General features: G+C 55.9%; 1 protein-coding gene across 1 annotated transcript in view; it reads left to right on the plus strand.

Annotated features, from left to right (window-relative positions):
• SORCS2 (sortilin related VPS10 domain containing receptor 2) overlaps positions 1 to 27,028 on the plus strand; it is a 503,745-nt gene that overhangs the window by 187,879 nt on the left and 288,838 nt on the right. The window contains exon 2 of the mRNA XM_055435186.2: positions 2,304 to 2,371. Coding sequence (XP_055291161.2) covers positions 2,304 to 2,371 — 68 coding nt within the window. The remainder of the gene's footprint in view (positions 1 to 2,303; positions 2,372 to 27,028) is intronic.

Consider the following 27,028-nt stretch of genomic DNA (forward strand, 5'->3'; position numbering starts at 1 on the left):
GCTGTCCGGCTCTCCCCAGCTGCCAGGCTGATCAGCTGGGCAGTTCCTTGGGTCCAACCCCAGACACACACAGCCTGGGTCCTGGCTTTGGGACCCTGATTCTCCTCCTGCTTAGTGGGTCAGCGTGGTGCCTGGAGGGTGAGTCTGCCCCCCAGCAGGAAGAGGGTGTAGCCTCTTGATGGAAGAGTGGCTTGTGAGCAGGCGGCCAGGGCATCTCCTCTGCCTGGCTTCACTGCCTTCGTCGTCGTCACTTTGGGAAATGCCACCTATATTTCTGCCAATGAGCGGTTCGAGTGCTCGCTATACAGCAGGCTCTGTGCCCAGCCTGGGACATAAAACAAGACACAGCCCCCCCCTCCCTCAGAGGGCTCATGACTCAAGGTGGTGACAGACCTGTGGGCTGTGCTGGGGGAGTGGGAAGTGCAGGGTCTGAAGGACTTTGGAGGAGACAGTGAATCCAGGGAAGGAGCCTGGGGGACTTCCTGGAGGTGGTGTCAGTCTGCGATCTGAATGCTGAGTAGGATTTAACCCAGGCATTAGAGGTGGAGGGTGGGGTGAGAGGAAGGGAGTCCCACGATGAGGACCAGCTTGTGCAAAGGCCAGAGCTTAGAATGAAGGGGGTGGGCGTGAGTTGGGAATCTCACCCAGAGGGAGTGGGAGGGGGTGCCCCTTGGCGATGGCCCACTGTGGCAGGACAGAGTCCACATGGGCAGAAGTTACCAGGAGACTGAGCTCGGCGCATAGAGGGGCCGAGCACCAGGCCAGGGGCTGAGCTCCCCGCCGTCCAGGTGTGCAAGCAGAGCCCAGATGGCAGCTGCTCTCCAAGGATGTGAGGCTGACAATTCTGCCCTGGATGGGGTCAGATTAAACAGACTTTGAGGTCCCTTCCAGCTGTCACACTCCCGCTTCTTGAAATCCCCTCTGGGAACAGCAAGACGATAAAATATAAATCAATAGGTTAAAAATACGCTTGTCTCCTGCACGTCCAGGGCCTGTCACTCTGCTGCCTTCCCCGATCTTCAGAGGATTCCCGCTTGACTCGGGCAGCCTGAGAGCCCAGCAGGAGAAAATCGCTTTGTTCCCGAGCAAGGCAGGCCGATCGCGCCTCCATTCACAAGACCTCGGGTTTTTTTTTTTTTTTTTTTAATCATCGCTGCCTTTAAAATGTGCACTGTCCCATTTCACTTGACACCTCCTCCTTATATCTTCCTTGCTTTAATCACCAGGGAAAGAAAGATCAGCCAGGCTGCGGCAGTGACCACGCCCTCCAAGACGGAGAGCAGAAAAGTCCTGCTCGCCAGAAGGCACCAAACTTGGGGATGGCCCGTGTGGTGACCCCAAATTTACCAGGCCGACCGCTTTGCTGGGACCTCGGGGGCTGGTCCCGCGTCACCTCCCGGGGTTCCCATGGCAACGGGGATGTTAGGAGCCACTAATAGGGTCTGGCAGTGAGTGAAATGAAATTTGATGTACGTGGAAATGCAGAGGCTTGTGAAGTAATTGGGGAGAGGGGGCCCCTTTCTCGCCCGGCAGGTGAATAAAATCTCGTTCCCTTGCTGTTCATACATTCTTGGGGGTGGGTGGGGAACTTTTGGCTGCTTATGTGCATTTATTTTCACGTTTATAAACAGTTGTATTTCCTGCACAGGCCTGGAATGAAGACGCTTTGTTAAGCTAGGGCCCAGTGGGTGTGCGGTGAACAGCTTAGCACCAATGACAAAAAACGTGTGTGCCTTTGATGACTCGTGCCGCCTCCTCCCCACCCCCCACGCCCTACCAGGTCCCAGCTGTCCCCGCCTGCCTTCCCAGCCCACTGTCATCGGCTCTGCCATCAGTCGCTGCTCTGGGGAACGTTAATGGCAGCACATACATCGGGGCTGCCCTAGCCTTGCCTGCAGCCCCCAGCTGCTGTTTCTGGCCAGCTTCTTGTTCTCGAAGGCGCGGGTGGGGACGAAGCCCCCTTACAAAGCCTCACCCGATACATTCCTGCTCACTGGGACCACCTCCTCCTCGGCTCCCTGGGGCAGTCCAGGGCTGAGTTGGGGAGATTCCTGCTGAGTGGCAGGTACTGCTGGGTGGACCTCACGGGCGTGGGTTGTTCCGAGAGTCACTGTGAAGCACAGAGCAACTTTTTGGAGCAGAAAACAGCATGGGGTCTGAGTGCTCTGGGACTTGGCAGCCAGGGCTCCTGGGAAGAGCCCCCGCCCCCACCCCATCCTGGGTAGGGGAGGGTCATCATACCCCGCCCTGTCGAGAACCCTGAAAGCCCCTGATCTCTGCCTTTGTCTCTGTTGCCATCACAGGTGATCTTGATCCTGACCAAGTATTACCACGCAGACATGGGGAAGGTTCTGGAAAGTTCTCTGTGGCGGTAAGTCAGCCCAAGGGCGGGCCTCATGTCCTCCTGTACCTGCACGTCTCCAAGGCTGGGCTGAGATCCTGGGGCCGGGCTGGAGCAGCCCCATCTCGCTGGAGGCCTCTCGACTTCCCTTATGCTGGAAAATGCGTGTAGGAGAAGGTGAAGGCCACCAGGAGTCCCGTCAGCGGTGCGCCCAGGGCTGTGGCACAGACAGGCGTCTCTGCTTCCCTCCCTTTCTGTCTAGGCTCCTTTCCCCTTGCTGTTGCCCTCCCCAGGGAAGGGGGGCTGCCTTGTGAATTCAGGTCAGTGCACAATTTCCTCTGCTTGTGCTCTGAGCTTCCGACCCAGCTCCCGGCGTCCCCTAGACACGCGATTATCCTCACGGTCCGGAGGTCTTTCTTTCTCTCTGGCTCAGTCCAAGAGCTTGGAAAATAAAGAACCCGCCACTGCCGTTGGGTGCTGTCTCTCTGTATGTGAAATGTGAATTCAGTCCCAGAGTTAGGCGGCCTCTTTGATGGTTTCAGGGAGGTGGGCAAAGAGGAGGCCTGGAGATGTCATTTGGGTTATGATAAGCTTTGTATTTGTGTCTGTGGCATGGCAACCCACTCGAGTATTCTTGCTTGGAGAATCCCATGGACAGAGGAGCCTGTGGGGTCACAAGAGTGGGACTGAAGTGACTTAGCACACAAGCTCCCTGGAAGGGGAAGGAAGGGTCTGGGATTTCAGTGCATCTCTCAGGCGAGGACGCTATGTCCTGGGGGCACCACTAGACATTTTCACATTCTCTACGTGTTGAACTGTTTTGCTTTCTAAGATATGTTTCTCAAGTAATAATTACTTCTTTTTTTTTCCTATTTGAAATCTATTAAAAACACAGAAACCTGCTGATCAGGACTCCTAAACTGCATGTCACCACCTTGAGTTGATTTCCTGTCGGCCTTTGACTTTGTTTTTAGCGAAGGGGCTTCATGATTGATTCCTAGTTGGTTCTTACTGAGGGATTGCCCTGATGCTCCTGCAAGTTGCTGAAATGACCCCTGAGTTGGATGTGTCCTTTGCCAGATGAGGAGCAGGGTGGCCTTGTGGTGGCGGGTGTGGTCGCCCTGGTGCTGATGTGGGGAGTGGGCAGCCATGCGTTTTCCTTCCCTTTTCCAGCCGAAGTGCCTTTCCGAACCTGCCCCTTTCAGCCCAGATTTGCCCCCCAGACTCTCCATCCTGCTTCCCAATTCCACGCCGGCCTCAGGACAAGGAGCCCGCCACAGATGCTTTCCGACCAGGACCCCCACTTCTTTCTGTGTTGGACGTTTCAATCTTGTGGCTTTAAGCAGCTTATCCAGCAAGGAGCCTGCTTTCAGAAATGCTCCTCCAGGGAGTAGATAAGGCTGTTTGTTCATTGTTTGGGATGAGAGCGGAGAGTGGCGGGAACTTTAAAGCTCCAGTGAAATCTCATCGTTTGCTCTTTGAAGGTTCGCCTCTGGGGACTGGTTTCGGAGTCAGGCTCCTTGAGAAGGGCCGGCTCCTGGAGGGTTCCCCCCTGCCAGGTGGATGGTCCAAGGACAGGTCCCCTTGGCTGCAAAGTAGAGAGAGGCACTTGTCGTCTCTGGCTCCAAGCAGAGTCCTTCACTAAGTAACTCAGTCTCCAGCCCCTGCTTGTCAGCTCAGGCCTCTGTGAACGTGCGCTAATGCCCCAGGTTCTGTCTGCTCCTGCAGATCTTCACAAGCCGGGACAGAGGAGGTGAGGTTATTGTGAGTGTAGCTTGAGTAGCCAGCAGGCCTTCCTGGTGTCATTGTACTGCTTCCCACAGAGTTGCTGGGTGGAGTTACAATTTGTGGCAAGTCTTCGTGGGGGCTTGGTGGGGGTGGAAATGACCTTGGCCAGCCCTGCAATGTGACCTCAAGACTCAGAATTCTTCATGTACAGGTCGGGAAGCCAGGCTGTTACCAACCAGGGTTCCTGGCCTCCCTAGTAATTGGAAGGACTGATGCTGAAGCTGAAGCGCCAATACTTTGGCCACCTGATGTGAAGAACTCATTGGAAAAGACCCTGATGCTGGGAAAGACTGAAGGCAGGAGGAGAAGCGGGCAGCAGAGGACGAGATGGTTGGATGGCATCACCCACTCAATGGACATGAGTTTGAGCAAACCCTGGGAGATAGTGAAGGGCAGGGAAGCCTGGCGCGCTGCAGTCCACGGGGTCCAAAGAGTCAGACACGATTGAGCAGCTGAAGTCCAAGAGGCCAGACTACACATTCAGGCAAGGCTTTACTGGGGTTCCTGTTGCAACAGGAGGGAGTGAGATCAAGTAACAGGTTTCTCTGCTCGCTCCCTGAGAGGGGCCAAGCTGGTTCCTTAAATGGGGTGAGGGTAGGGGTGTGTCCGAGGGTCAGGCAGGAGGGCTGGCTTAGGTGGTTTGCCCACCCTGTTGGCGGTGTTGAGTGCAGAGGTCAGGCGCAGTACCCTGTTTTGCTCCTGAAAACCTCTTTTTGCTCCTGGTTCTTCAGACATGGCTTCCCTGGTTGACTCAGCAGTGAAGAATCCACCTGCAATGCAGGAGATTCTGATTGAATCCCTGGGTTGGGAAAATCCCCTGGAGAAGGAAATGGCAGCCCACTCCAGTGTTCTTGCCTGGAGAATCCCATGAACAGAGGAGCCTGGTGGGCTACAGTCCACGGTGTCCAAAGGGTCGGACAGGACTGAGCAGCTGAAGAACAACATGGCTTCAGACGCGGCAGTTGGGGTTTCTGGTCTGTGTGAATCTTGTTGTCCAGAATTTGCTCCAACGGTGCGTGCACGCAGCAGTTTGTAGTCCCTTATATCTCTTTGTATTTTGTTGCTCGAGGAGACGTTGAAAGCTCTGCAGCAGAGGATTCCAGGTCCCAGCCTGTCTCAAGGAAGACAAACCACCCACCTCAGAGAGTCTCCACAGGGAGCTCTTTTTCCTCTCAAGAGCTCCCGTCTCCTTGTCTGTTAAGTGGAAACATCCCTGGATGGGAAATCGTGAGGACTGAGGGAGGCTGCACACGAACCGTCCCCAGAACAGCACGCAGTCTAAATTTAGTTTTCCTCCGAAGCAAATGAACAGATTTTAGTTTTCCACATTCTTTTCTCATCAGTCTCTAGACTCAGACGTTTCCTCTCCTTTATTAAAAATACATGCAGAAGCATCAGTCATTTCCAGAAAGTTTATCCACACCCCCGGCCTGATTTCTGTGTTGATCTCGTCTCTCTTGTGCTGAGATTGCTGCACTGCGAGACGCACAGTCAAGTTGCGCACCTTCCCTCTGTCACACAAGCAAGGAGTTTCCCGTTTTTCCGTGTGGAATCACGGGCCACATGATTATTTTTTATGGCTGTGCACTCAGCCCTGGGATTGATTCGTTCTAACTCCTAGCCCTGCCTCCCTGGTGGCTCAGATGGTAAAGAATCTCCCTGCAATGCAGGAGACCTGGCTTCGATCTCTTTGTTGGGAAGATCCCATGGAAAAGGGCATGGCAACCCACTCCAGTATATTCTTGCCCGGAGAATCCCGTGGACGGAGGAGCCTGGTGGGCTGCGGTCCATGGGGTCGCAGAGTCGGACACGACTGAGCGACCAGCACTTTCACACCGTACACACAACTCCTAGGCCTGCTGCAGTCGTGAGACATTTCGGCATGTTGCTTTCCTTTCTGCTTTGTTCCCTGGGAAGTGTCTTAGGGAGTTCCATTTCTGAGCCAGACGGTCCGAGCAGATTCACGGCTAGCATGCTGCAGTGCCGAATTCTTTTCTGGGAGGAACGCAACCCTCCATGTGGGGCAGTGCCCTGCCTCCTGGCCACCTTCGGGCTGACAGCTTTTCTAGAACTTGAGAACCTACCGGCCCAGAGAGAGACAGAGCCGTTTCCATACCCCTAGCGAGGGCGAGTGGTTTCTGGGTTTAATCACGTTTTCTCTTGTGAGCATCACCTGCTCACATCCCCTGTGTTGAGATTGCGCAAGCTTGTTTAGAAGGGGCGAGACTTCCATCAGCCTTTGGTCAGGATGTCACCCACCCTCTGTCTGCTGTTAAGGGCACATGTGGAGGGCGGTTTGGGGTGCTGGTGTCTGGCAAACACGTATTCAGTGGGGTTATTAAAGACACATTTATTGAATGTGTACCCAGACTCCCAAGAGTTCTCCTGCGTAATCGCAATAAATACATTTTTACTGACAGATGTGGTATTTACAATCTGGAAATGACTCTCTGAAATCTAAGCCAGATGCATTTTTAATTGTCCTGCCTTTTGTGGGCCACATGGAGGGAGTGTCTCTCCCTGTCGCCCTGGTTGGTTTTGAGGATCCAGCTCTCTGCCCCTTCCTTCTCCATGGTCACTGTTCTCTGCTCAGCCTCTCAGCCGGGGGGAGGGGGGAGTGTGGGAGCCCCTTCCCCTGAGAAAGTTGCTGATTAGCCTTGGGGGTTGGACCAGCACAGAGCTGGTCCATCTCCCCTCCTGGACCATCCCGAGGTGAATGGTAACTAGAGGAGCCAGCTGACCCTGCCCTGGCCTACAAGTCCCATCTCTGCAAGTGTCCTGGGGCTGCTGGGGCAAAGGACCAAAGTCTAGGGGCTCAAAACCATCATCCTACGGCCCAGTAGTCTGAAATGGCGATGCGGGCAGGGCCGGCCTCCCTCTGGAGGCGCTGCGAAGGGTCCTTCCTGCCTCTGGCAGCTCCCAGGGGCTGGGGGCTGGGGGCCAGGCCCTTCCTGGTGGCCGCACCTCTCCAGTCTCTTCCTCCATCTTCACGTGGCCTCCTCCATGTTGCTCCTCCACGTGTTCCTTATAAGGACACTTATCTTTGGATTTAGAGCCCACCCGGGCGATCCAGGGTGAGCTCATCTCGAGCTCTCTAACTTCATCACATCTGCAAAGGCCTCGTTCCTGCAGCCTCAGGGGGGTTGGATGCCAACGGAAGCGCCAGCGGTAAAGAATCCGCCTGCCAGTGCAGGAGACTAGAGATAAGGGTTCAGTCCCTGGGTTGGGAAGATCCCCTGGAGGAGGGCATGGCAACCCACTCCAGTGTTCTTGCCTGGAGAATCCCATGGACAGAGGAGCCTGGCGGGCTACAGTCCGTAGGGAGGCAAAGGGTTGGACACAACTGAATAACTTAGCACACACACCGTTCTGATGCCCCCACTCAGCCCAGGACACATCCTCCACGAAGCTGCGTGACCACTGCCCGGATCCTGTCTCCCCGGCGGCTCTCACAGCAATGCCCTGTATCCTCTGTTCCCTCGGCCATTCTCCCCTTCGGCCACTCCGTGCTCGGCGGTCCCAGCAGCCCTTCCCAGCTCACCCCACTGCTTCCCCCCAGACCCCTCTCTTTGTGAGGCCTGAGGGACGTGACATGCACACACGCCCATGTCTGGTCCTGCCCGCTCACCCTGGCGGCCGACACTCGTGTATCCCAATGTCCTGTCCGATCCTGGGCAGGGGAGTTCAGTGGGCAGGGCAAAAACTGCGGGGGCAGGTATGCTGCTGCTAAGTCGCTTCAGTCATGTCCAACTCTGTGCGACCCCATGGACAGCAGCCCGCCAGGCTCCTCTGTCCATGGGATTCTCCAGGCAAGAATACTGGGGTGGGTTGCCATTTCCTTCTCCAGTGGGGGCAGGTATAGAAGAACATAAGCGCTCACGGGGCACTTAAAGGCCTGGTGTGCAGTTTGTGTTTCCGCCACGACAGACTGTGGTGACATTGAGGTCAGGATAGACGGCCCTGGAAACACAAAAAGTAGGACACAATGATCAGTGTGTGCCCCCCGGAGAGCGCCCACGGCCTGCGTCTCTGCGCAACTGCAGGGCACAGAGTTTCAAGAGCCCAGGTTGCTGCCAGCCACCCAGGCAGGGCTCCCGAGGGGCCTGTCTGGGGTCTCTGAAGCTGTATCCCAAACGGTCAGCGGGGGCGTGGCAGCCTTGTAAATGCTCCCAACAAGGTGGACGCAAGCCCTCAAGAGCTGAGCAGCGGCCAATGTGTAGACAGCCAGTCCTCAGCAGGAGGCACGTAGAAGTCACTTGAAAAGCTCTTAGAAACTACCACCCTGCCTTGACAGATGTGGACTCAGTGTGGGGATCTCTCAGAAGTGCCCCAGGGGAGACCAGCCCTAGGAAAGGCCTCTCCAGAGCAGGGGTACTCAGGCTTCTCCACTCTGTGTGTCTGCCTGGTTTCCAGGTACGGCCCAGGCTGCTGCTCCGGGGACCACACTTTGAGTAGCCGGGGGCTGGGCTGACAAGAGTGAGGCTCAGCATGCCGCTGGCTTCCCAGGGCACCTGGACCAGCACCCCCTGTGGGGACGCTGTGCCCCGGCTCCCTCCCCACCCACTCCTCCGCTCTCACCGCACTCCTTGGTCTCCGGCCACCCAGCTGCTGGCGGAACCTTGCCCACCGTGTGTGGCCTGACCCTTCTGTACCTGCGTGGGGTGCCCGGGGTGCTGACCCTCGGGTGCTGGCTCCTCGTGGACGTTTCACCTCAGTGTAAACCTCTTTTCCTCAAAGAAGCTGCCCCGCTGCTCAGCGTGAGACAGCCCCCAGGCACTCTTTATCACATCTCTCCTGGAGGGTGGGGGGTCCCTGTGTATGGTTTGTCCCCTGTGTATGGTATGCTGCCCCCCTTGACCCCTCATTGCCAGAACATACACAGATTGAGGATGGAGACCAGTAGGGTCCACTGCGATGACCTCCCAACACCCAGAACCTAGATCAGATCTGGTACAGAAGGTGATGCTGGGCACTGGGTGTGTGAGTGGATGGGTGGATGGATATACAGGCAGGTGGATGGAGGGATGGGTGGAGGGACAGATGTACAGATAAACTTACGGCTGGGAGGACAGAGAGACGGATCGACAGATAACAGATGGATGCATGGATGGACATATGGTGATGTGGTCCCTGGGAAACACTGTCGGGACCAGGAAGAAACTTCGGGTCTATGAGGCCATCCCAGCTGGTAGGGTGGGGGCCGGGAGCACAGAGCTGGCCCCAGTGCCATCAGATGGAGTGAGAGGGGCTGGGGGAGTCCTGAGCCAGGGAGAAAGCGGGCCTTGGCTCACTCTCCATGCTCCGCTTCCCTCTGCTGTCAGGTAGGCCCAGCCCGCGGCCCCATTCACACACTGGCAGCGTGGAAGCTGCGCCAGCCCTGCCCTTCCACCCCCACATGTGGTCTTGGGCAGGACGTTTAGTAGGGGCAACCTTGGGAATACTGGAGTGGGAATACTGGGGTCTCGAGTTTTCTCCGAGTGACTTGGTGGAAGCCCACCCTTTCATTAGGGGTTGTTATTGTTCAGTCGCTCAGTCGTGTCTGACTCTCTGTGACCCCACAGACGGCAGCACGCCAGGCTCCTCTGTCCTCAACTGTTCTCCCTGAGTTTGCTCAAACTCAGGTCCATAGAGTCGGTGATGCCATCCAACCATCTCATCCTCTGTTGCCCCCTTCTCCTCCTGCCCTCAATCTTTCCCAGCATCAGGGTCTTTTTCAATGAGTCAGCTCTTTACACTGGGTAGGGGGAGGGGGAGGGTGATTCTCTTCCTCCGTCTTCACTTTAATCCTGAAATCTTGAACGGACACAGAAGGTGTGGACTGGGGTGTGCCAGCTGACTGAGTACCCACGTGCCAGCGACAACCCTGTGCTCACCAAATAATCCAAGCGTTTCTCCCTTCCCTGGCCTCCCTTGTGGTTATTGTGGGGTCATGCCATTTATCTGAACCAGTGATCCATGAGCAGGGATAATACGGCTTAAGCCACTGAAGTTTGGGGCTTCAGCTGTTACTACAGCAGACTGTAGTCTAGCCCAACATGGGTTCCCTAGCTGTAACCGATGTTAATTTTTCTATTCCTGGGCTCTCCGTCTCTTAAAGAAACACACTTCCAGGTTCTGATCCAGCCCAGCTCTCCCCTCCTTCCTTCCACCTCCCCCACACCTGCCATCCCCCACCCCAGAACTCGTCCCCATGGGGGTGTCCTATGTTAAGTACACACGTATGTGTCCGTCCACAATCAATATGTTTAGTGTGATTTACAAATTAGCGCAGATGGCATTGTGCTGGCTTTAGAAACGTGACTGATACTTGCGCCTTGGTTTTGGTCACTTGTCCCTGCAGCCCTGGTAAGCTGGCTGAGCCACGCCTTCCGCTGCTGTGGAGTGTGAGGGTTTGCATCCCCAGGCTCCACTGTTCCCATCAGGGCTGCAGAGAGTGTCCGTCCATATCTCCACCTTTCTCTTTCCTTTGTCAGTCTGTCTGCAGAGCGGCTCCTGCCCCACGTCTCTGGAATCACCAGACTTTGTGTCTGCATTCAAGTGGACGTTAGCGCGTAGTTCAGTGTTATCCTATCTTGCAACTGCGTGATTTTTCATGGAATCAAACATACTTTCTTTTATTGTATCTTATTGACTGTTCGAGGTCCCTCCTTTGGGATTTAGCTGTTGTATTTCGTGCCCATCTTTTTTCTATTGCTAAATTCCTTCTTCAACCCTGCCTCTCTGCTACAAATAGCCCAAGTCCTTTCCTGACCCTTAATGTTAAGGTGGGTATCCTCTGTGTCCTGAGCTCCTATGATTGGCATTTATTCTTTCCCCACACTCTCTAAGAATGTGTCCTCCCAAGAGTGTTCATCTATGTCATATTTCAAAATATGCCGTTCTTAGAGGAGTGTCTCTGTAGACTGGTGTGTTCCTCAGCTACAGTGACAATGATGCTGTGTAACCAGTCACCCCAAACTCGGTGGCAACAGCAGGCTCCTTCTCACCCCCGGGGGTGACTGGTTTATTTGCTATAGGCTGGGGCGGACGGACTGCTCCCCCTGAGCTGAGGTTGGCAGGCTTGGCTCTGGTCCATATGTTCTGGGACCCCAGCTGACCGGCCAGAGGCCATCAGGACCCCTTCTTCCCATGCACAGACAGGGGAGCGAGAGAGGTGAGCACCCTTATAGGCGCACGTAAGGCTTCTGTTCACTCACATTTGCTAAATTCCATTGGCGGATGCAAGTCACAGGTTAAACTCAGCACCAGTTGGGGAGGGGAGGGGAATGAAGGGACTTGTTTGCTCAATGACACTCAAGAGTACAACAGGTGCTCATCGGTGCTTCCAGAAAATTTATGTTGTGTGGTCATAAGCTAGGCAAACATACTTAGATGGAATAAAACAGATCAGGCTTCTTTGCAGGAGAACACATTAGAGTCTCTAACACACCGCTGGGCACCATATGTCTCCAGGAGAAGGTCATGTGGCATTTCTCTAATCCCATCTGATTCCATGAGCTTTCATTAAAAAAAAAAAAATTGTTCAATTTAAAATTTTATTTTAATTTTTATTTGCTTCAATTAATTTTACTTGTTTAACTTTTTTATGCAATTTAAGTTTTATTTCACTTTGGCTTCTCTGAGCATTTCCTGGGGTTGGTTTTCCATGGAGCAAGCTTTGGGAAACTACTGTACAGACCTTCTTTTCCAGATGAACCGGTCTTTAAGATTTCCAAACCACATCTGTCTCTCTGAAATGCTACTGGATTTTGATGCCGTTCCGTTTCGAACCAGATTTGGTTCTATGTTCCTAGGATACCTCTCTCTCTCTCCAGTTTTTAATATAGAGAATTTGGGGTATGTGTTGAGGATGCAGAGTTTAGGGAATCTGAGCCATCAGCCTCTCGATACGTACTAATGTAAAGAAGCATCAGGGTCCTTTACTGCAGAGGCAGATGATGGCTGGGGACGGGGACGTCTGCCCAAATGGACTGTCCTAAGGGTGAGGTGGACAGAGCCAGGCCGAGTGCAGAGTGTTCCGGAAGCCCACGGGCAGTCCCCGGCATCGAAGCCTGTGTCTTCCGGGCCTTGAATGTACAGGCAGACAAAGCGCTGCTGTGCTGTTAGGGTCCTTACGGGTGGATGTACTGTGTGTCTGCAGGGATTGTTAAACAGGTGGCAAGGCTTGCTCTTTGTGGGCGGGAAGAGCGGGCCTCATTTTAGAGAGAAAATCTTAGACGGTGATGGGCTGCTCTGTGGCTGGCTGAAGGTGTTCTAGGCTGGGTGGTCAGTGTTCCCAGACAGATCCGGTTTCCATTTGGCTCTGCACCTTCCCTGCTTTGTGGCTCCCCGCCCCAGGCCTTGTCTATACCCCGAGTCTGACGGCGCAGACCTCACAGTTCTGACGTGAGGCTGACAACAGACCTTGCGTGTGCAATGCGTGGTGCCTGGGAGTTGTCAGAGGGTGGCTTCCATCCTCCGCCTCTTCCCTTCACGCATCTGGCTGCCTTTCCACTGGCTGTGACTCCCTCCCCACAACAGTCTCTCTCTGTGTTTGCTTAAACATCACCATGGAGACCTGAGTTTGATTTAAACAAGACGCAGACCAGATAGGGATTGAGGGAGGCGCTGACTTAAAAGCTTCCAGGGCTTGAATCTCTTCAATAAGTAATTCAATTGCAATCACCAGTTGGATGAGGTCAGGCTCTGAGGCCTCGGGGTGCCTGTAAAAGGCTCCGGAACAGATCTGGGGTGGCTGAGAGTTCACAGGAACTCTGAGGAAATCGCTCAGCATCCCCAGTCGCCCAGCCTCTTCTTCCTCTGTCTTGGCTCCAATGCCAGGCCTTGCACAGGTCCTGGGTCCCAGCCGTGAGGACCCCTGCTGGTCACTAGCGCTGACCATCTTCTCTGCCATCTGGCTTTCTCTTCTCTTCCCCACCGCCCTGGCATCCTTCTTGCCATCTCTCCCACCCATCACGCATCCAACCGTCGGTCCATCACGCCCTGTCTATCCAGCTGCGCCTTATCCCTCCACCCACCCATCCACCATCCGTCTACGCATCCTTCCATCCAGGCTCTGTGTCTGAGTCACTACGATCAGTGGCCCCCAAGATTCATCTGTAGCAGGGCTAACAGATGAGTGATAACCAGGGAGCCCGCACTGGGATGGAGCTGAGAGAACTGGGAAGCACTGGACAGCCCCACTCTGTAGAGCAGAGGAAGTGGTAGTCAGGGAAGACTTCTGGAAGAAGATTCAGTCCCGGTCCTTGGGTATCACGGGCTCCCCGCTCTTCCAGGGCAGCTCTGCGTACACGGTGCCTTCCGTGTTGCCATGGCCACTGTGGCGTCTCCTGTGTGCTCCTCCTCAGCCTCCCTATCATCCATCCCACTGAGCTCCGCCAGGTCCACCTACAGGGCAGATCAAAAGTCCTTCTGCAGCCCGAGGCTGCCTCTCAAGAATGCAGCTGCTGGCCTTGGAAGGTGATGGGAACATCTGGCCTTCAGCACCCCAGTCACACCCGAGTCCCAGCTCCCTGTATGGTACCTACCCCGAGGGAGCCGCTTCCCACCTGGGCTCGCCTGTGTGCCTGCAGTGGTTTTCTCTCTCCCTCTCCCACGTCCTGCTCCTCTGACCCCGTTGCTGTAGGCCTCCCTCGGGCTCCAGAATATTTCTCAGGGAAAGAACAGATAGGAGTGGAAAGCAGATGGGTTCCTGGGTTCTTCAGGATGGCCCCGAATGAGCCAGGTGTGGGCGCTGAATTTAGCTTTCTGACAGCTGGCAGGGGCACCTGGTTTCCCTTGTGGCATCGGTGACAGCCCAGCCCACGTAGGCGACCTTGAAACATGGTGAGCCCACAGCGCGGCTGCCCGGCCACACGATCATCTCAGATGCTTTTTTGAGAGATGGGAGACAGATGCTCTGAGGGGAGAGCCAGCCTGTGAGTGCTGAGCGGACACTCTGATGCTGCGGCCGGCACTTACCCCAGAACCATCTCGTGGGGGCCCCTGGCACCACAGATTCTTCTAGAGTTCTCCCCTCCACCCCACCTTCATCCATCCGGTGGGGCACCTCCCCACAGGCCTCGGCACAAGCCCCCCACACCCAGGTCTCAGCAGCAGCCTCCCATCCCCCACCCCTCTATGCCCAGAGGTCCCCCCATTTCCCGAGTCCCCCACCCCAGCCCCAACCCTGGCTGGGTCAGGCCCCTCCTCTGGGCCCTTGTAGACCCTCCCCGAAATCCTTCATCTTCTCCTCTTGGGATCTGAGTTTGCCGCCATCTCAGTATTGGGGGCTTCCTGAGTTGGATTGAAACCCACAAAACACTCCTGGATTCCACGGTAACCACCTCACGTTTCCTTATAATGGGGTGCTGTATAATGCCATTCAAACTTATAAAGGTTTAGTAACATATTAAAGACAGTACTGATAAGGGTGTTGCTAAATTCCTCTCCAGAAGTTTCTCCTTAGAAAAATATCTTTAAAAGAGCTAACACATGCTCATCACAGAAATTTTAGAAACCATGGCATCAACGAACCACAAAAACAATCCTCTGTGTTTAGCCACCTTAGGAGATAACAAATGGTAATGTTTGAGATGAAAATTCTCACCAGTCTTTTTAAGATGCAAATGTATATACGTTTTATAAACTTTGAATCCCAGTATTAAACATTTTCCTATGCGCCCACATATTTTCAAAACCACTATTTTCAGCAGCCGTGTAATGTAGCCTCAGATGAAAGTGAAAGTGAAGTCGCTCAGTCGTGTCTGACCCTTAACCCCATGGACTGCAGCCTACCAGGCTGCTCCATCCATGGGATTTTCTAGGCAAGAGTACTGGAGTGGCTTGCCATTGCCTTCTAAAGGAGATATTATTTAGCCAAATCCTCCTTTTCAGACATCTGCGTCATTGTCAGTTTTCGCTAACCTAAAGATGTAGAGAAAGCTGGGTTCTTGGCCTCGTATGTGCGTTATTCCACGTTTCTGATTATTTTCTTAGGATGTTTTTTAAGCAGGGACTTTCTTTCCTGTTTGTTGGATTACAGGGTATCAGGATTCTGCCATGTACTTGACTGTATGGAGGGTCTGTCTCTGAGGCTGTAACTGGCTGTACTGGGGGGCAGAGAAGTGAAAGAGCTGTTTAGGTATAAGGAAATAAGATAAATGTGCCTCCTTTGCTGGCGCGAATGTACTTCCAAGTAAAGTAGAAAAGCTTCGGCAGCAAGGTGGGGGCCTCCTTATTGTTCAACGAATTCCACGAATAGCTGGAGGCCTCTGACTCTGGCGACCCCAAGCCCCGGTCAGGTCACGTGCAACTTGCTTTCTGAGATGCTACAATGTGCCAGGCGCTTCTTTGGCACCAAACATTCAGAATCAACCGAGCACTGCACTTGCCACCCATGATCTGGCCAACTGGTGGGAGAGCAGAGAATCCAAGATGGTACCCTACTGCGTGTGTGTGCGGGGAGGCATGGCTGAGCCTCTGGGCATGTGGTGCTCGGGCCGTGCACAAGGTCCATCAGAGGGACCTGGAAAATGGGTTCTGAAGGATGAATAGGAGTTCACTAGGCAGAAAATGGCAAGTGACGTCGGGGGAAGGCAGTCAAGGGAGCGGGCCAGGGACTGCTCTGGCAGTCCAGGGTTAAGACTTCACTTTCCAATGGAGCGGGTGTGGGTTTGATCCCTAGTTGGGGAGCTAAGATCTTACATTGCTGCTGCTGCTGCTAAGTCACTTCAGTCGTGTCCGACTCTGTGTGACCCCATAGACGGAAGCCCACCAGGCTCCCCCGTCCCTGGGATTCTCCAGGCAAGAACACTGGAGTGGGTTGCCATTTCCTTCTCCAATGTGTGAAAGTGAAAATTGAAAGTGAAGTCGCTCAGTTGTGTCTGACCCTTAGTGACCCCACGACTGCAGCCTACCAGGCTCCTCCATCCATGGAATTTTCTAGGCAATAGTACTGGAATGGCTTGCCATTGCCTTCTCCGAGATCTTACATTACTTGTGGCCAAAAAAACCAAAGCATAAAACAGAAACAATATTAATTCAATAAAGACTTTAAAAAATCCAGTCCACATTAAAAAACATCTTAAAAAGGCAGGTGGCAATGGTGCAGAGGCTGGTGTTGCCCAGGGACTAGGAGAACCCATGTAAATAGCCAGGCTGGTACATTGGCTGTGCTGGTTTCCTCTTGCTGCTGTAACCAATGACCACAAAATTTGTGGCTCAAAACCAACACAAATTTATTACAACACAGTTCTGGAGGGCGGAAGGCTGATAGGGGTCTCCCTGGCTAACACAAAGGTGTGAATAGGGCTCACTTCCTTTCCTGAGACTTTAGAGAAAGTTTTTCTCCTTTTCCTGGCCTTTTCTGGTTGCTCGAGGTGCTGCCTTCCTTGGCTCACGGCCCCTCCTCCGTCTTCAAGCTGCCGGCGTTGTCTCCTCTGCCTCTTCTGTTTCCCCTCTCTGCTTCTACCCACAGCTTGGAAAGCTTCTCCCTTTTAACGACCCATGTGATTCAGTTAGGTTCATTCACATAATTCAAGATAACCTCTCCATCTCAAAGTTCTGAACTTAATCACATCGAAGTCCCTTTGCCTCTAAGGTGACACGTGCACAAGCTCTGGGCTTTAGGAGGTGGACATGTTTGGGGGTTCCTTATGCTGTTGACCACACAGGGCCATGAAGGCATCCAGAGACTGTCTGTGTTTCTGGTCAGCTGAAGACCTGTCTGGAGCACCAAGATTGAACATGAGACAGTAAGACCGTTTTCAGATAATCGAACCCTGTAGACTTTTCTTGAGCCTCAGGCCTTAGGATTGGCCGTGAATGATACACCAACCTTGTCAGAGAGGAAGGGACTGAAGGAGGGACCAGCTTCTGTCTACTGTTAAGAAACTCATGGGAGAGAGTAACTGGACAATTCGGAGGAGGTGATGTTTGAATAGGGTTTTGAAGGATGAATAGGAGTTTTCCAGGTAGTCAGGCAGAGGAGACAACAGTATGTGCAAAATCACAGAAGCACCTACCAGCCTGGCGTGGGAGGAGCCCTAAGACATTTGGAGTGGCAAAAATGTGAGGAGGGCAGAGGAGAGTAGGAAAGCACCTGACAAGGCCCTGGGGACTTGGACCAAGGCCAGTCTTGTAGGCCAGCCCAAGAGCATTGAACTGTGTCCTATAGGTGGTGGGGCTTGCGGATTAGAAAAAGAACACGGCTACAGCATTCAGAGAGGACAGTGAGGCTGCAGGGGTTAGAAGGCCTGGTTTAGCAGAACCACTGAGGGAAAGTGGTGTTTGACAAAGCGCTGGCACCACAAAGCCTCATTCCCCTTGCCCTCCAGGGCCCAGCTGAGTGCAAAGTCTCATTCCTTGTGGCGGCTGGGAGGGGCTGAAGCTGCGGTGGGCAGGGCCAGAACACTGCATTCTTCCCCCACCCCACGCTTGCTCTGCACCCTCCTCGCCCTGACCCTTTCCCCACAGAAGAGCAGATCTGCATCTCTGCCCTTTGCTTTAAAGTCACGCTCTGACCTGGAGATTTATTGCATTTTAATAAAACTCCCTGAGTGGGAAACATATTACCAAACTACCTTTGTTTTCTATTATGTAATAAACCTCGCTTGAATGTGTTTTGAAGGATGGAGCCATAAACCCGTTTACGCGCCGAGCAGCGTCCAGGGAACGTGCGGGCGGCCGAGTGGCATCAAGGGTCTTGGCCAGCTCTGCCGTTAGCAGCAGGTTCCGGAGACAGTCAGTCCCTCTCTCTGAGCCCTGGCTTCCTCATCTAAGAAAGGGAGTCCCTGGGGTCAGAGCTTGATACTCCAGGTAGAGTTTGCTCAGCACAGGGTCCAAGATGCTGGCTGTTTCTATGATGCTAGGAAGGCTGCTCTGTTTTGGGGTAAAAACCTAATGTTGGCTGTATCGGGGAGAATCATGGGTACCCTAATTCTGGATGTCCCAACTCTGTTGTTTATAATGGCCTCAGGCAAGCAGCTCATGTTTCAGGGGACAACACAGAGGAGCAGGAATAGGCCTGGGGAAGGCTGAGTTTCCAGACTGGTTTCACACAGGCAGACCTGATTCTGGAGCACCTACTAGGTGCCATCAGCCCGAAGCCACGCCTACCCTAAGACATGTCACCCCTCCTTCCTCTCCACGCCCCCTTCCCTCCGTCCTTCAGCTAGTTTTCTGGCCGCTTACCCCTCCAGGGGCTCTCTTAGACTCAGAGCGCTCCGAGTGGAAGGAGGGACTTGACCTGTGCCCTGCTGGAGCTCCCATTCTGGGGGGAGGTGGCCAGGGTGCTGTTCTTAGTCCTGGGGACAGAGTCCTTAGCCCAGTTCCCTTGAGACCAGGGACCCTCCCACCGCTCTGCTCTGCCCCTGGTCTACATGGTGTCTGCAGCTGAAATTCTGCCTGTGTCCCCTGCAGGCACCCAGAGGGTCTGGGCTCCGTCAGAGGGAGAGCCTGCACCCTGCACCACCGTGCCACGCGTTTCCTGAGAGATGCCCATTATTGCAGCTCCTCCACGGCTTTCTCCCTCTGGCGGAGCCTGCGCAAGAGGTGCGAAAGCCCAGGCTTCCAGGCCAGAGACGAGTTCCTCCTGTCTTATTGGCTGGGTGGCCTTGGGAAGTCACTTCCCCTCCGTGAGCCCAGATTATCCCATCTGTAAAATGGGTCCAACGAGGTAACGGGTGGAAAACGTGTAACCCAGCGCCTGGTTCACAGCAGACGGTGGCTGTTACGTCCTCGTTGTTTGAGCAATGCTGTTGCCCTTGGCCAGCATTGCTGGATCAGGCCTGAGTCCCTCTGTGCAGACAATGGGGTCTTCAAAGCCCCCGGCCCAGCAGCGTCTCTGTCCCCGCCGCCGTGACTAAGCCACTGTCGCAGACCTCGAGGCTCTGTCACCATCCCTCGTGTCCTCCCCCACCATCCCGGCCACCCTCATCTCTCCCCTGGACACCGCCGAGGCCCCTGCCCGCCTGTCTCCACAGTGTCCTCCTCCTGTCCCCTGGGTCTTCGTGAAGCTTAGGTCGTGTATTGAGGCCCCTGCTGCTCTGAGAAGGACACTCAGAGAGCAGGGCGGGCCTGCAGGGAAGGGCAGCCAGCGGTGGAGGGACAGACCGAGGCCCACTGTGCCCCTCGGTGTGACCTTCGGCTACTCACTGCCCTCATTACCCCCGACCCCTCCCTTGTGGAATGAAGGATGAGATGGGGAGATTGCAACCTGGCTGACGCCGCCTTCCAACATTTGCCTGCACGTAGCCCTCGTGGTGCAGACAGAGCCCAGACTCTTCAGGCTGATCGGACACGTGACCTCGGGTCAGCATGTCTGAACCGAACTCCACTGCCTCCCAGTCCCCACCCTGCTCCTGGCCCCTCACCTCTGTGGACTGTGCCACCTCTAGTCCCTCCTCTAGACCTAGCAGCCAAGCCCCTTTCATCTCAGAGCACCCTGCTCTGGGCCTCCTCGGCGCCACACCCTCTCACGGGAGAAGGGTCCCACGGGACGAGGGATATCCTGCTGCCGAAGCATGCAAAGCCCTGGGATGGGAGCTGCCTCGCCCCCTCCCACAGCCCGGGCTGACCCCGCCCCCGACTCTCCCGAGGGATGGGCGGTGGATGGGGCTGGGGTGGCTGTGGCGGGGATGTGCAGGCTGCAGTCCACAGACGTGCATGAGGCCCCTTGTAATGCAGGACAGAGCTGGGTGGGGTCAGCTGAGTGTGGAGATCCCCAGCCCCCATTGGTGCCCCTGCCCCAGGCCCGTGTGTGTCAGGACGAGGATGTGTTAGGATCAGGATCTCTGCACGCTATTCTCAGACTCACATCTTCTTTAGTCTCTTCCCCGTCTGATCCACCAGCGGGCCCTGTGGTTCCTCCTCCAGGGTCTGTCCGGAACCTGGACCCCTGCCCGCTCCATCCCCACAGCACCTGGACATCTGCACCAGCCACACTCGGGTATCTAGGTTCCTTCCCTGCCCTCTTAGGTCCACCCAGCACCACAGTGGACTCTCAGCAAAGGGGCTCGTCACTACCCAGCTTATAACCATCCCACAGCTTTCATCACACCTGGAGGTCCACGCAGCCCCTCGCTGCACCCCACGGGGGTCCCCAGAGAATGCCTCTCACCTCCCAGTCACTTCTCCCGCAGCCCTGGTACTCACTCCAGCCATGCCTGCTTCCCCCACCCCTCTCAGCCACTCCCAGCCTTTGCCCCAGCTCATCCCTCTCCTGAGACACTTCCCTGGATGGGAGGCAAAAGTCAGCTGAGTGTCACCTCCTCTGGGCCCCTGACCACACTCTCTTAAGTAGCTCTTCCCATTAGATACCATTCCTCCAGCCTCTTTACTCTGCATTACGTTTATTATAATCTCTCAGGTTTTCAGTGCATTATTTGTGATGACATTACTTTAGTAAATTTCCGTTTCCAAATGTTGGTATGACTTTTCCTAGATGGCTTGTCTGTCTGCATGCATCAGGCAGCAGCAGCCTTGCCTGTGTGCCTCACGATGTATCCCAGTGCCTAGAACGGTACCTGGCACAGAGTAGGTCCACCCACGGAGTTGGAAGCAGAGAAACTGAACATTCCGTTTGGCTGGTCTGTGAGGGTAGGGGCAGGTCTGCCTTGGCTCTGGAACCAGTGCCCACACTCCCCCTTTGTTTGGCAGAGTCGGTAGTCAGAAAGACCGGAGAGGCCTGGCAGATATGTCAGGGGTGTGAGGCTGCCTTCAGTTCTAGAATTCTGGAGCTTTAGGAAGAGTGGTGAGTGTTTAACCACCAGCACTCCAGGATACAAAAAGCAAACCAACAAAACCCCTTCTAATTTGAAGTGCTTTCCAATGTCCACGATGTAGTTTCTTACCATGGCCAGTTTTAAGCTTCCGGCAGGAAGTCACTGGACACAACATGGGAGATGTATTCAACTGACTCTGTCTCACTGGTGTGAGCTGGTGTGAACTAGTGGAGCTGGTGTGAGCTGGTATGAGCTGGTCTGAACTGATGAAAGCTGGTGTGAGCTGGTGTGAGCTGTTGGAGCTGGTGGTCCTGGTGGAGCTGGTGCGAGCTGGTCTGAACTGATGCAAACTGGTGTGAGCTGGTGTGAGCAGATGTGAGCTGTTGGAGCTGGTGGTCCTGGTGGAGCTGGTGTGAGTTGGTCCCAGCACACCAAGGTTGAGGAAGGTTCTGGAACCCTCCAGCCTCCTAGGACTCTGCAGATTGATATGCACTGCTGGCTGAGGGGGTGCCGCTGGCTTTTCCCAGGAACCTTGGCCCCTCTCCCCCTGGCGAGTAACCCTGGTGTCAGCAGTCTGTGAGGAGGAGGTGGAAGGGGCTAGACCGGCCTTTGGCTCCTCTTCTGAACAATGGGGTAACAACTGCCCCCGTCTTTAGAAAATCCTCTGCCAGCAGGAATGCCTAGGGCAGAATGGAGTGGGCAGCTGTCTGTAGCTGGGGAGATCCTGGCTGAGAGCCATGTGACCCCAAGATGTCCCTTTGCCTCTCTTGGCTTCGCTGCCTTTGCCTGCCCGGTGTGGACACTGAGTCCTGCCTCTTGGCTGTGGAATCCGAATCTGCACAGCCCTCTGAACTAGGTGGGGAAAAAGGGCCCAGACGAGGCAGCAGCTTGCCCGAAGTCACCCAGCATGTCTGTGTGTTGCAGCCCCTCCTCTTGGTTCCGCTCCCCCCAGGGCTGACTCCCAGCAGCTCCTTAGCCCACCCACCCTGGGGGTGATAGCTTTTCCCGGTGTGGGAGGGCCTCAGCGGGAGAAGCAGGGCAAGGGACCCGCTGTGTCTTCCCTGAGGGCTGCACTCAAGACCCGGTAAGTGGCTCCCACCTGTCCCAGGAAGGTCACTAGCAAGGGCTTGCCACAGCCAGCACCATAGTCGGGGCGTAAGTGACCTCAGACCACAACCCTTGTGCTCCCTGACTTTTGGAGGGGCAGGTGCCATCCCCTGGCACACCTGGTAGGATGCTTGCTGGCCTGTGTTGCGGGGTGGGGCCAACAGGAAGGCAGAACCCCTGATCTTAGCTGCGTGGGCTGAGCCTAGGAGCCTGCGGGCTGGGAGCAGAGGGCAGGGAGAGGTGCAGATGCAGGTAGCCCTGTGCGGAGGAGTCAAGGCCTGCCCTGGCCCCCTCCTGCTTTCTTCACCCAGTCACATCCCAGAGTGCCAGGTTCTGCTAAACCAGCATCACCTATAATCAGCCCTTTGCAGTTGCCCCAACCCCTGCCTGCGATGGCTATGGAGGACCGTCTGGAGCCCTCCAGGTCTAAGGTGCCTTGGGCAACACACATCGCTTCCCCATCCCAGCCCCGTGACAGCAGAGTACGCTGCCCCTGGAAGGCCCCCTCTCCCTTTCTGTGGTCCCAGTTTCATAATCTCGCCCCTCCCCTGGGAAAGGGAACCTGAGAAACTGGTCTGGCAGGGTGCGTTGAGCTTTCCTGTTCCTTTGCATCACTCCCCCTTGTCCTGGATAAATGGCTCCCTGCACCAGGAACCTGACACCAGAGGGGCTCCTGGGGTTGGGGGGAGGCTGGGGGGTGGTGCTGTCTGAGGAATCAGAACCGGCTGGGCTTCTGAGCCTCCAAGACTGGTCCACAGGCCCAGGCATTGAATTCCAGCAGGAGATTCCCAGCCTACTGAGGTCATGTGCTGGGGGCCCAGCAGGCCAGGCCGCATGCATCTTTAGGCATGTTTGGTTTGGCCAGAATAGAACTCTAAAATGAAGCTATTGCGCTGTCAGCATGGAAGAATTTTGAGGTCTCTCACAGGCAGCCTGGCATTCTGACCTCTAGAGAAATGGGCGCTAAAGGGGCCTAGCTCTGGCCATTGTCCAGGACCCTCGGGCCCAGGGTATCTGTGCTCTGACCCCATCTGGTCTAACCTCTTCCAGTTACAGAGGGGAGCAGAGGTGCAGAGGAGCAGCGGGCAGGTCGTGAGAGTCAGGCCTGCAGCCCAGGGCCCCTGGGGGGTAGCCCTGTAACTTTTCCCAGGGGACCAGGAAGGGAAAGTGCCGTGGTTTTCTGACACCCCAGCTTGTGACCCCTCAGCGGGAACCATCTCACTCGTTCGTCTGCAGGCCCAGGAGGACGGCTGAGGGGCTGCTGCTGGGGGTCAGGGCCCAGTTTGTCACAGGCAGAGAGCCCCGGGTCAAGCCTGCTATTCCTGAGACGTCTTTTCCCACGGCCAGCGAGCACATGCTGGGATGCCGTGGTGGCTGGTGGCCCGGAGCCCGAGGAGGAGAACGGGAGGGCTGAGCAGGCCTTTGCTGCTGGGTTTTCTCTGGAGCCGGCCTCCCGGCACACATGGCTGGGCTGGGGGAGGCCGCCGGGGCTCGGGGACCGAGCTCGTGCTGTCAGGGCGTTGAAGGGGCTCGTTTTTCTGGAGAAGCCGGGGTGCGTCACGGAGGCGGCAAGGCCCTTCTCGGTCTCCGTGTCTCCCCCCCCCCGCCCTCTCTTTCCCCATCTGCCCACTCCTCCCGTGTCCAGCGTCTCCCGGCCAGCCTCACACTTTGCACTGGGCTCAGCGGGACAGTGGGAATGCCCGGAGCATCTGACCAACAGACTGTCTCAGGCCGCCCTGGTGGCCTCAGGCCCTTGGGTCTTCCTGTGGGTCTCGGCCCATGTTCCTGGGTTCTCTGAGCTGTAGGAACTTGTGAACATTTGGCTCAGGCCGGGGCTGGTGGCATCTCCAGCCGTGTGTGCCCGGCTCCGAGGCGGTACCTCGCTCAGTCCTCCAGCAGATGCCATGGGAGGGGCACCCTTATCATCTGTCTCTACGCACAGGGCAACTGAGGCTCAGACTTGCTAAAGAACCTGCCCAGGGCCACACCGCAGTGAGTGGCGAAGCCAGGCTCGAACGTGCCCCTCCACACAGCCTGTGTTCTCTCTGCTCTGCCCCCAAGACTCCCTGACTGTCTCAGAAATGTCCCACCATTCTGAATCAGCCCTGGCCCAGTGACAGCAGGCATGTGGTGAATCTGGGGGGATCCAGATCGGTAGGACAAGAGCAGCCTTCCCGGGGGTGGTGGGCTTGGTCCCTGGAAGCTGGACCATCCAGACAGGGAGGTCCCCATGGTGGCAGGAGGCAGGGACATGGGGTCACTGCTGGGCCTGGCGTAATGTGTCCTGCTTGCCGCCAGCAGGGCCCCTGCACTAGCACCTGGGTCTGGAGCGTCCCGGGGGTCCAGAGGTGAGCCTCTAAGACCTAAGGCTAAGCCTCCAGGGCAGTGTCACAGGCAACTTTGTCAGTTCAGGGGGGCATGAAGCAGTACTTAGGGGCCTCTTGGGGAGAGAAGAGCAGACCCTCCTGTAAGTTGGGGCTCAGGCCCCTGAGGGTCTTGGAGGGACCGGATGCAGCTGTTTCTCATGCCTTTAGCTGCACCAGAGCAAGATTCTAAATGCAGCTGAAGCCTAACCTTGGGGGCCTGAACCCCCACAACAGGGCCCAGGCAAGACACAGTCCCTCTCTGGGCCACAGATTTGAGCCTGCGGGGCTGGGCGTCTGTAACATCCCTGCATCAGCAGCATTAGGACCCAGTGGGGATGAAACAGAACTGATGCTGACTCAAGTCAGGGTCGCTCCTGCCCCCAGCCCACCCCCAACCTAACTCTTGAGTTCCTGCAAGAGGGGGATGGATCAGAGTGTCCGAGTGGGGCTCCAGTCCAGGAGCTGGAGCATGCCAGTGGTTCAGGGGCTGGGATGCTATCAAGGGTGACCGTCCAGGAAGACCCTGATGCTGGGAATGATTGAAGGCAGGAGGAGAAGGGGACGACAGAGCATGAGATGGTAGGATGGCATCACCAACTCAATGGACATGACTTTGAGCAAGCTCCGGGAGTTGGTGATGGACAGGGAGGCCTGTTGAGCTGTAATCCATGGTGTCGCAAAGAGTTGGACATGACTGAGCGACTGAACTGAACTGAACTGAATTGAACTGATCGAGGTGGGGTGAGTACAGATGCTGTTAGAGAGGTGACATGGGGACAGAGGTCCACAGGAGGGAGGGACCCTTGCAGAGGCCTGGGAGGCTGCGATGCCGATGGACCGAGAGGGGCAGGGCCGTGGAGGAAGCAGGACTCTGGTGGGGCTCCTATTGCACTGGTCCCAGGCATCCAGGGGGCTGGCTTGGAAAGCACTTCCACGGTTGGGATTCATTTTGGGGGTTAGTGGCCCATTTCCCAGACAAAGAGATCGAGGCAGAGGAAGCAGCATGAAGGGCAGACCTGCTCCCAGTCCTCCCCTCCCCCCTCCCCGGAAATGGGGTTGGCCCAGCAGACCCTGGCTCTGTGCAGACCCTGGCTCTGTGCAGACCCTGGCTCTGTGCAGACTCTGGCTCTGTGCAGACCCTGGCTCTGTGCAGACCGTCTGCGCAGAAGCGAGCGTGCATGCAGACACAAGCCTGCGACATACCCACCGAGAGGTCTGACGATGACTGTGGAGTCACAGGCCCCCATGCTGAGCAAGTGCTCTCCAAGGCCCTCTGTCCGCTGCCCGGTGGAGGCCTTCACGGGCTCCCTGAGGCCGGGTGTCCCGGCGTCCCTGCATGCTTGCTCTCATGGCCTCAGCAGCTGCAATCTGCTAATTTAGCCGCCCACCCGACCCCGCCAGCTTTCTAATCGAAAAGGAATTTGATGTGGGAAATGATAAGGAAACAGCAGCAGAGAGTGGTTAAGACGCTCACTCGGGGAAAGCAAATCAGCCATATCAGATCGAGAAACCTCAGTGCGTGTTTTAGGAGGAAGATATGCAAAAAGAAAACAATGAAACACAGTGTAGGAGGCAGCCTAGAAATGCAGAAAGACAGGTCCTATGCGGGGAGGAGGCTGGAAAAGCCCCTTCCTTGACCGTGTGTCCACTGAGCGGGCCCTTCTCATACATCGGTCCTACTGAGGACCCGGGAGGTGGGGTACCCATTCAGGAATGGGAAACTGAGGCAGAGGCCATGGAGTGCTGGAGTCAGGCCTTGAACTCCACCAGCAGGGTGAGGGTCAGTAACACAGGCCCTGGTGCCCCTTCCTGCCTGGGCTGGACTCCTGGCTTCACTGTGTCCTAACTGTGTGACTTTGGGCCAATTACTGAACCTCTATGAAATGCGGTGATAATGGTGCCTCCCTCAAAGTGGCTGTGGAGGGCAAGGGGTGAAGCCAGGCAGAGTTCTCAGGGCAGGTGGGAAGCCCTCAGGGGGTGGTCAGCGGTCAGTGTCCTTGGATGGCCAGCATGCCCGGGTGCATGGCCGGGCTGACGTGCAGCCACAGGTCTGAAGTGGGCGGGTGGGCGCAGGGGGTTCCCAGGCCTGGGGGAGGGGCACATGGAGACCCTTCGCTGACCGCCTGCTGCAGGTCGCTTTGGGCTGGGGAAGGTGGTGGGAGGGCACCTCGGCTCTGCATGGATGGGGCACCCGTGAGACATGGTCTCACCCCCTCCTGGCCGCTCTCAGGCCATCGTGTGTGAGCAGTGACGTCCCAGGAAGCTGAGATCCGTCTCACCATTTTCAACAAGTGTCCCCAGACAGGCCAGAGGAGGGGCCGCAGCCCACCCCGTCCCAGAGAGGGGACAGGCGTCCACAGACCGACAGCCCCCTGGAATGTTCCTTGGGACGCAGTCTGCGCCCACTCCCACCGTCCGCAAGTCTGTCCGTCACAGGCATCTGTGTCGCTGAATCTGGCCACGGCTGCCTTCCTGCGCCCACATCCGGGCCCTCAGGCTGTGGGTCGGCGCCCTCGCCAGCGTGGACAGGGACGACCAGTGGGCCCAGCTGCAGCCTACAGACGCCAGACTGAGGAGGCTGGAAACTCAGGCCGGGAGCACCTGTGTCCCCAGGGTGACGGCTGGGGCCCAGGACACTTACCTAAGTGCTCAGGTGTGGCTTCTCAGAAAACAGCGCCCACTCGGGTCTCCTGTAACCCAGGCCTGGGCGCTTCTCTTCCTCC

This window comes from Moschus berezovskii, chromosome 5 (assembly GCF_049115385.1).
Source record: "Moschus berezovskii isolate FMDL1 chromosome 5, NW_MosBer_1.0, whole genome shotgun sequence".
NCBI lineage: Eukaryota > Metazoa > Chordata > Mammalia > Artiodactyla > Moschidae > Moschus > Moschus berezovskii.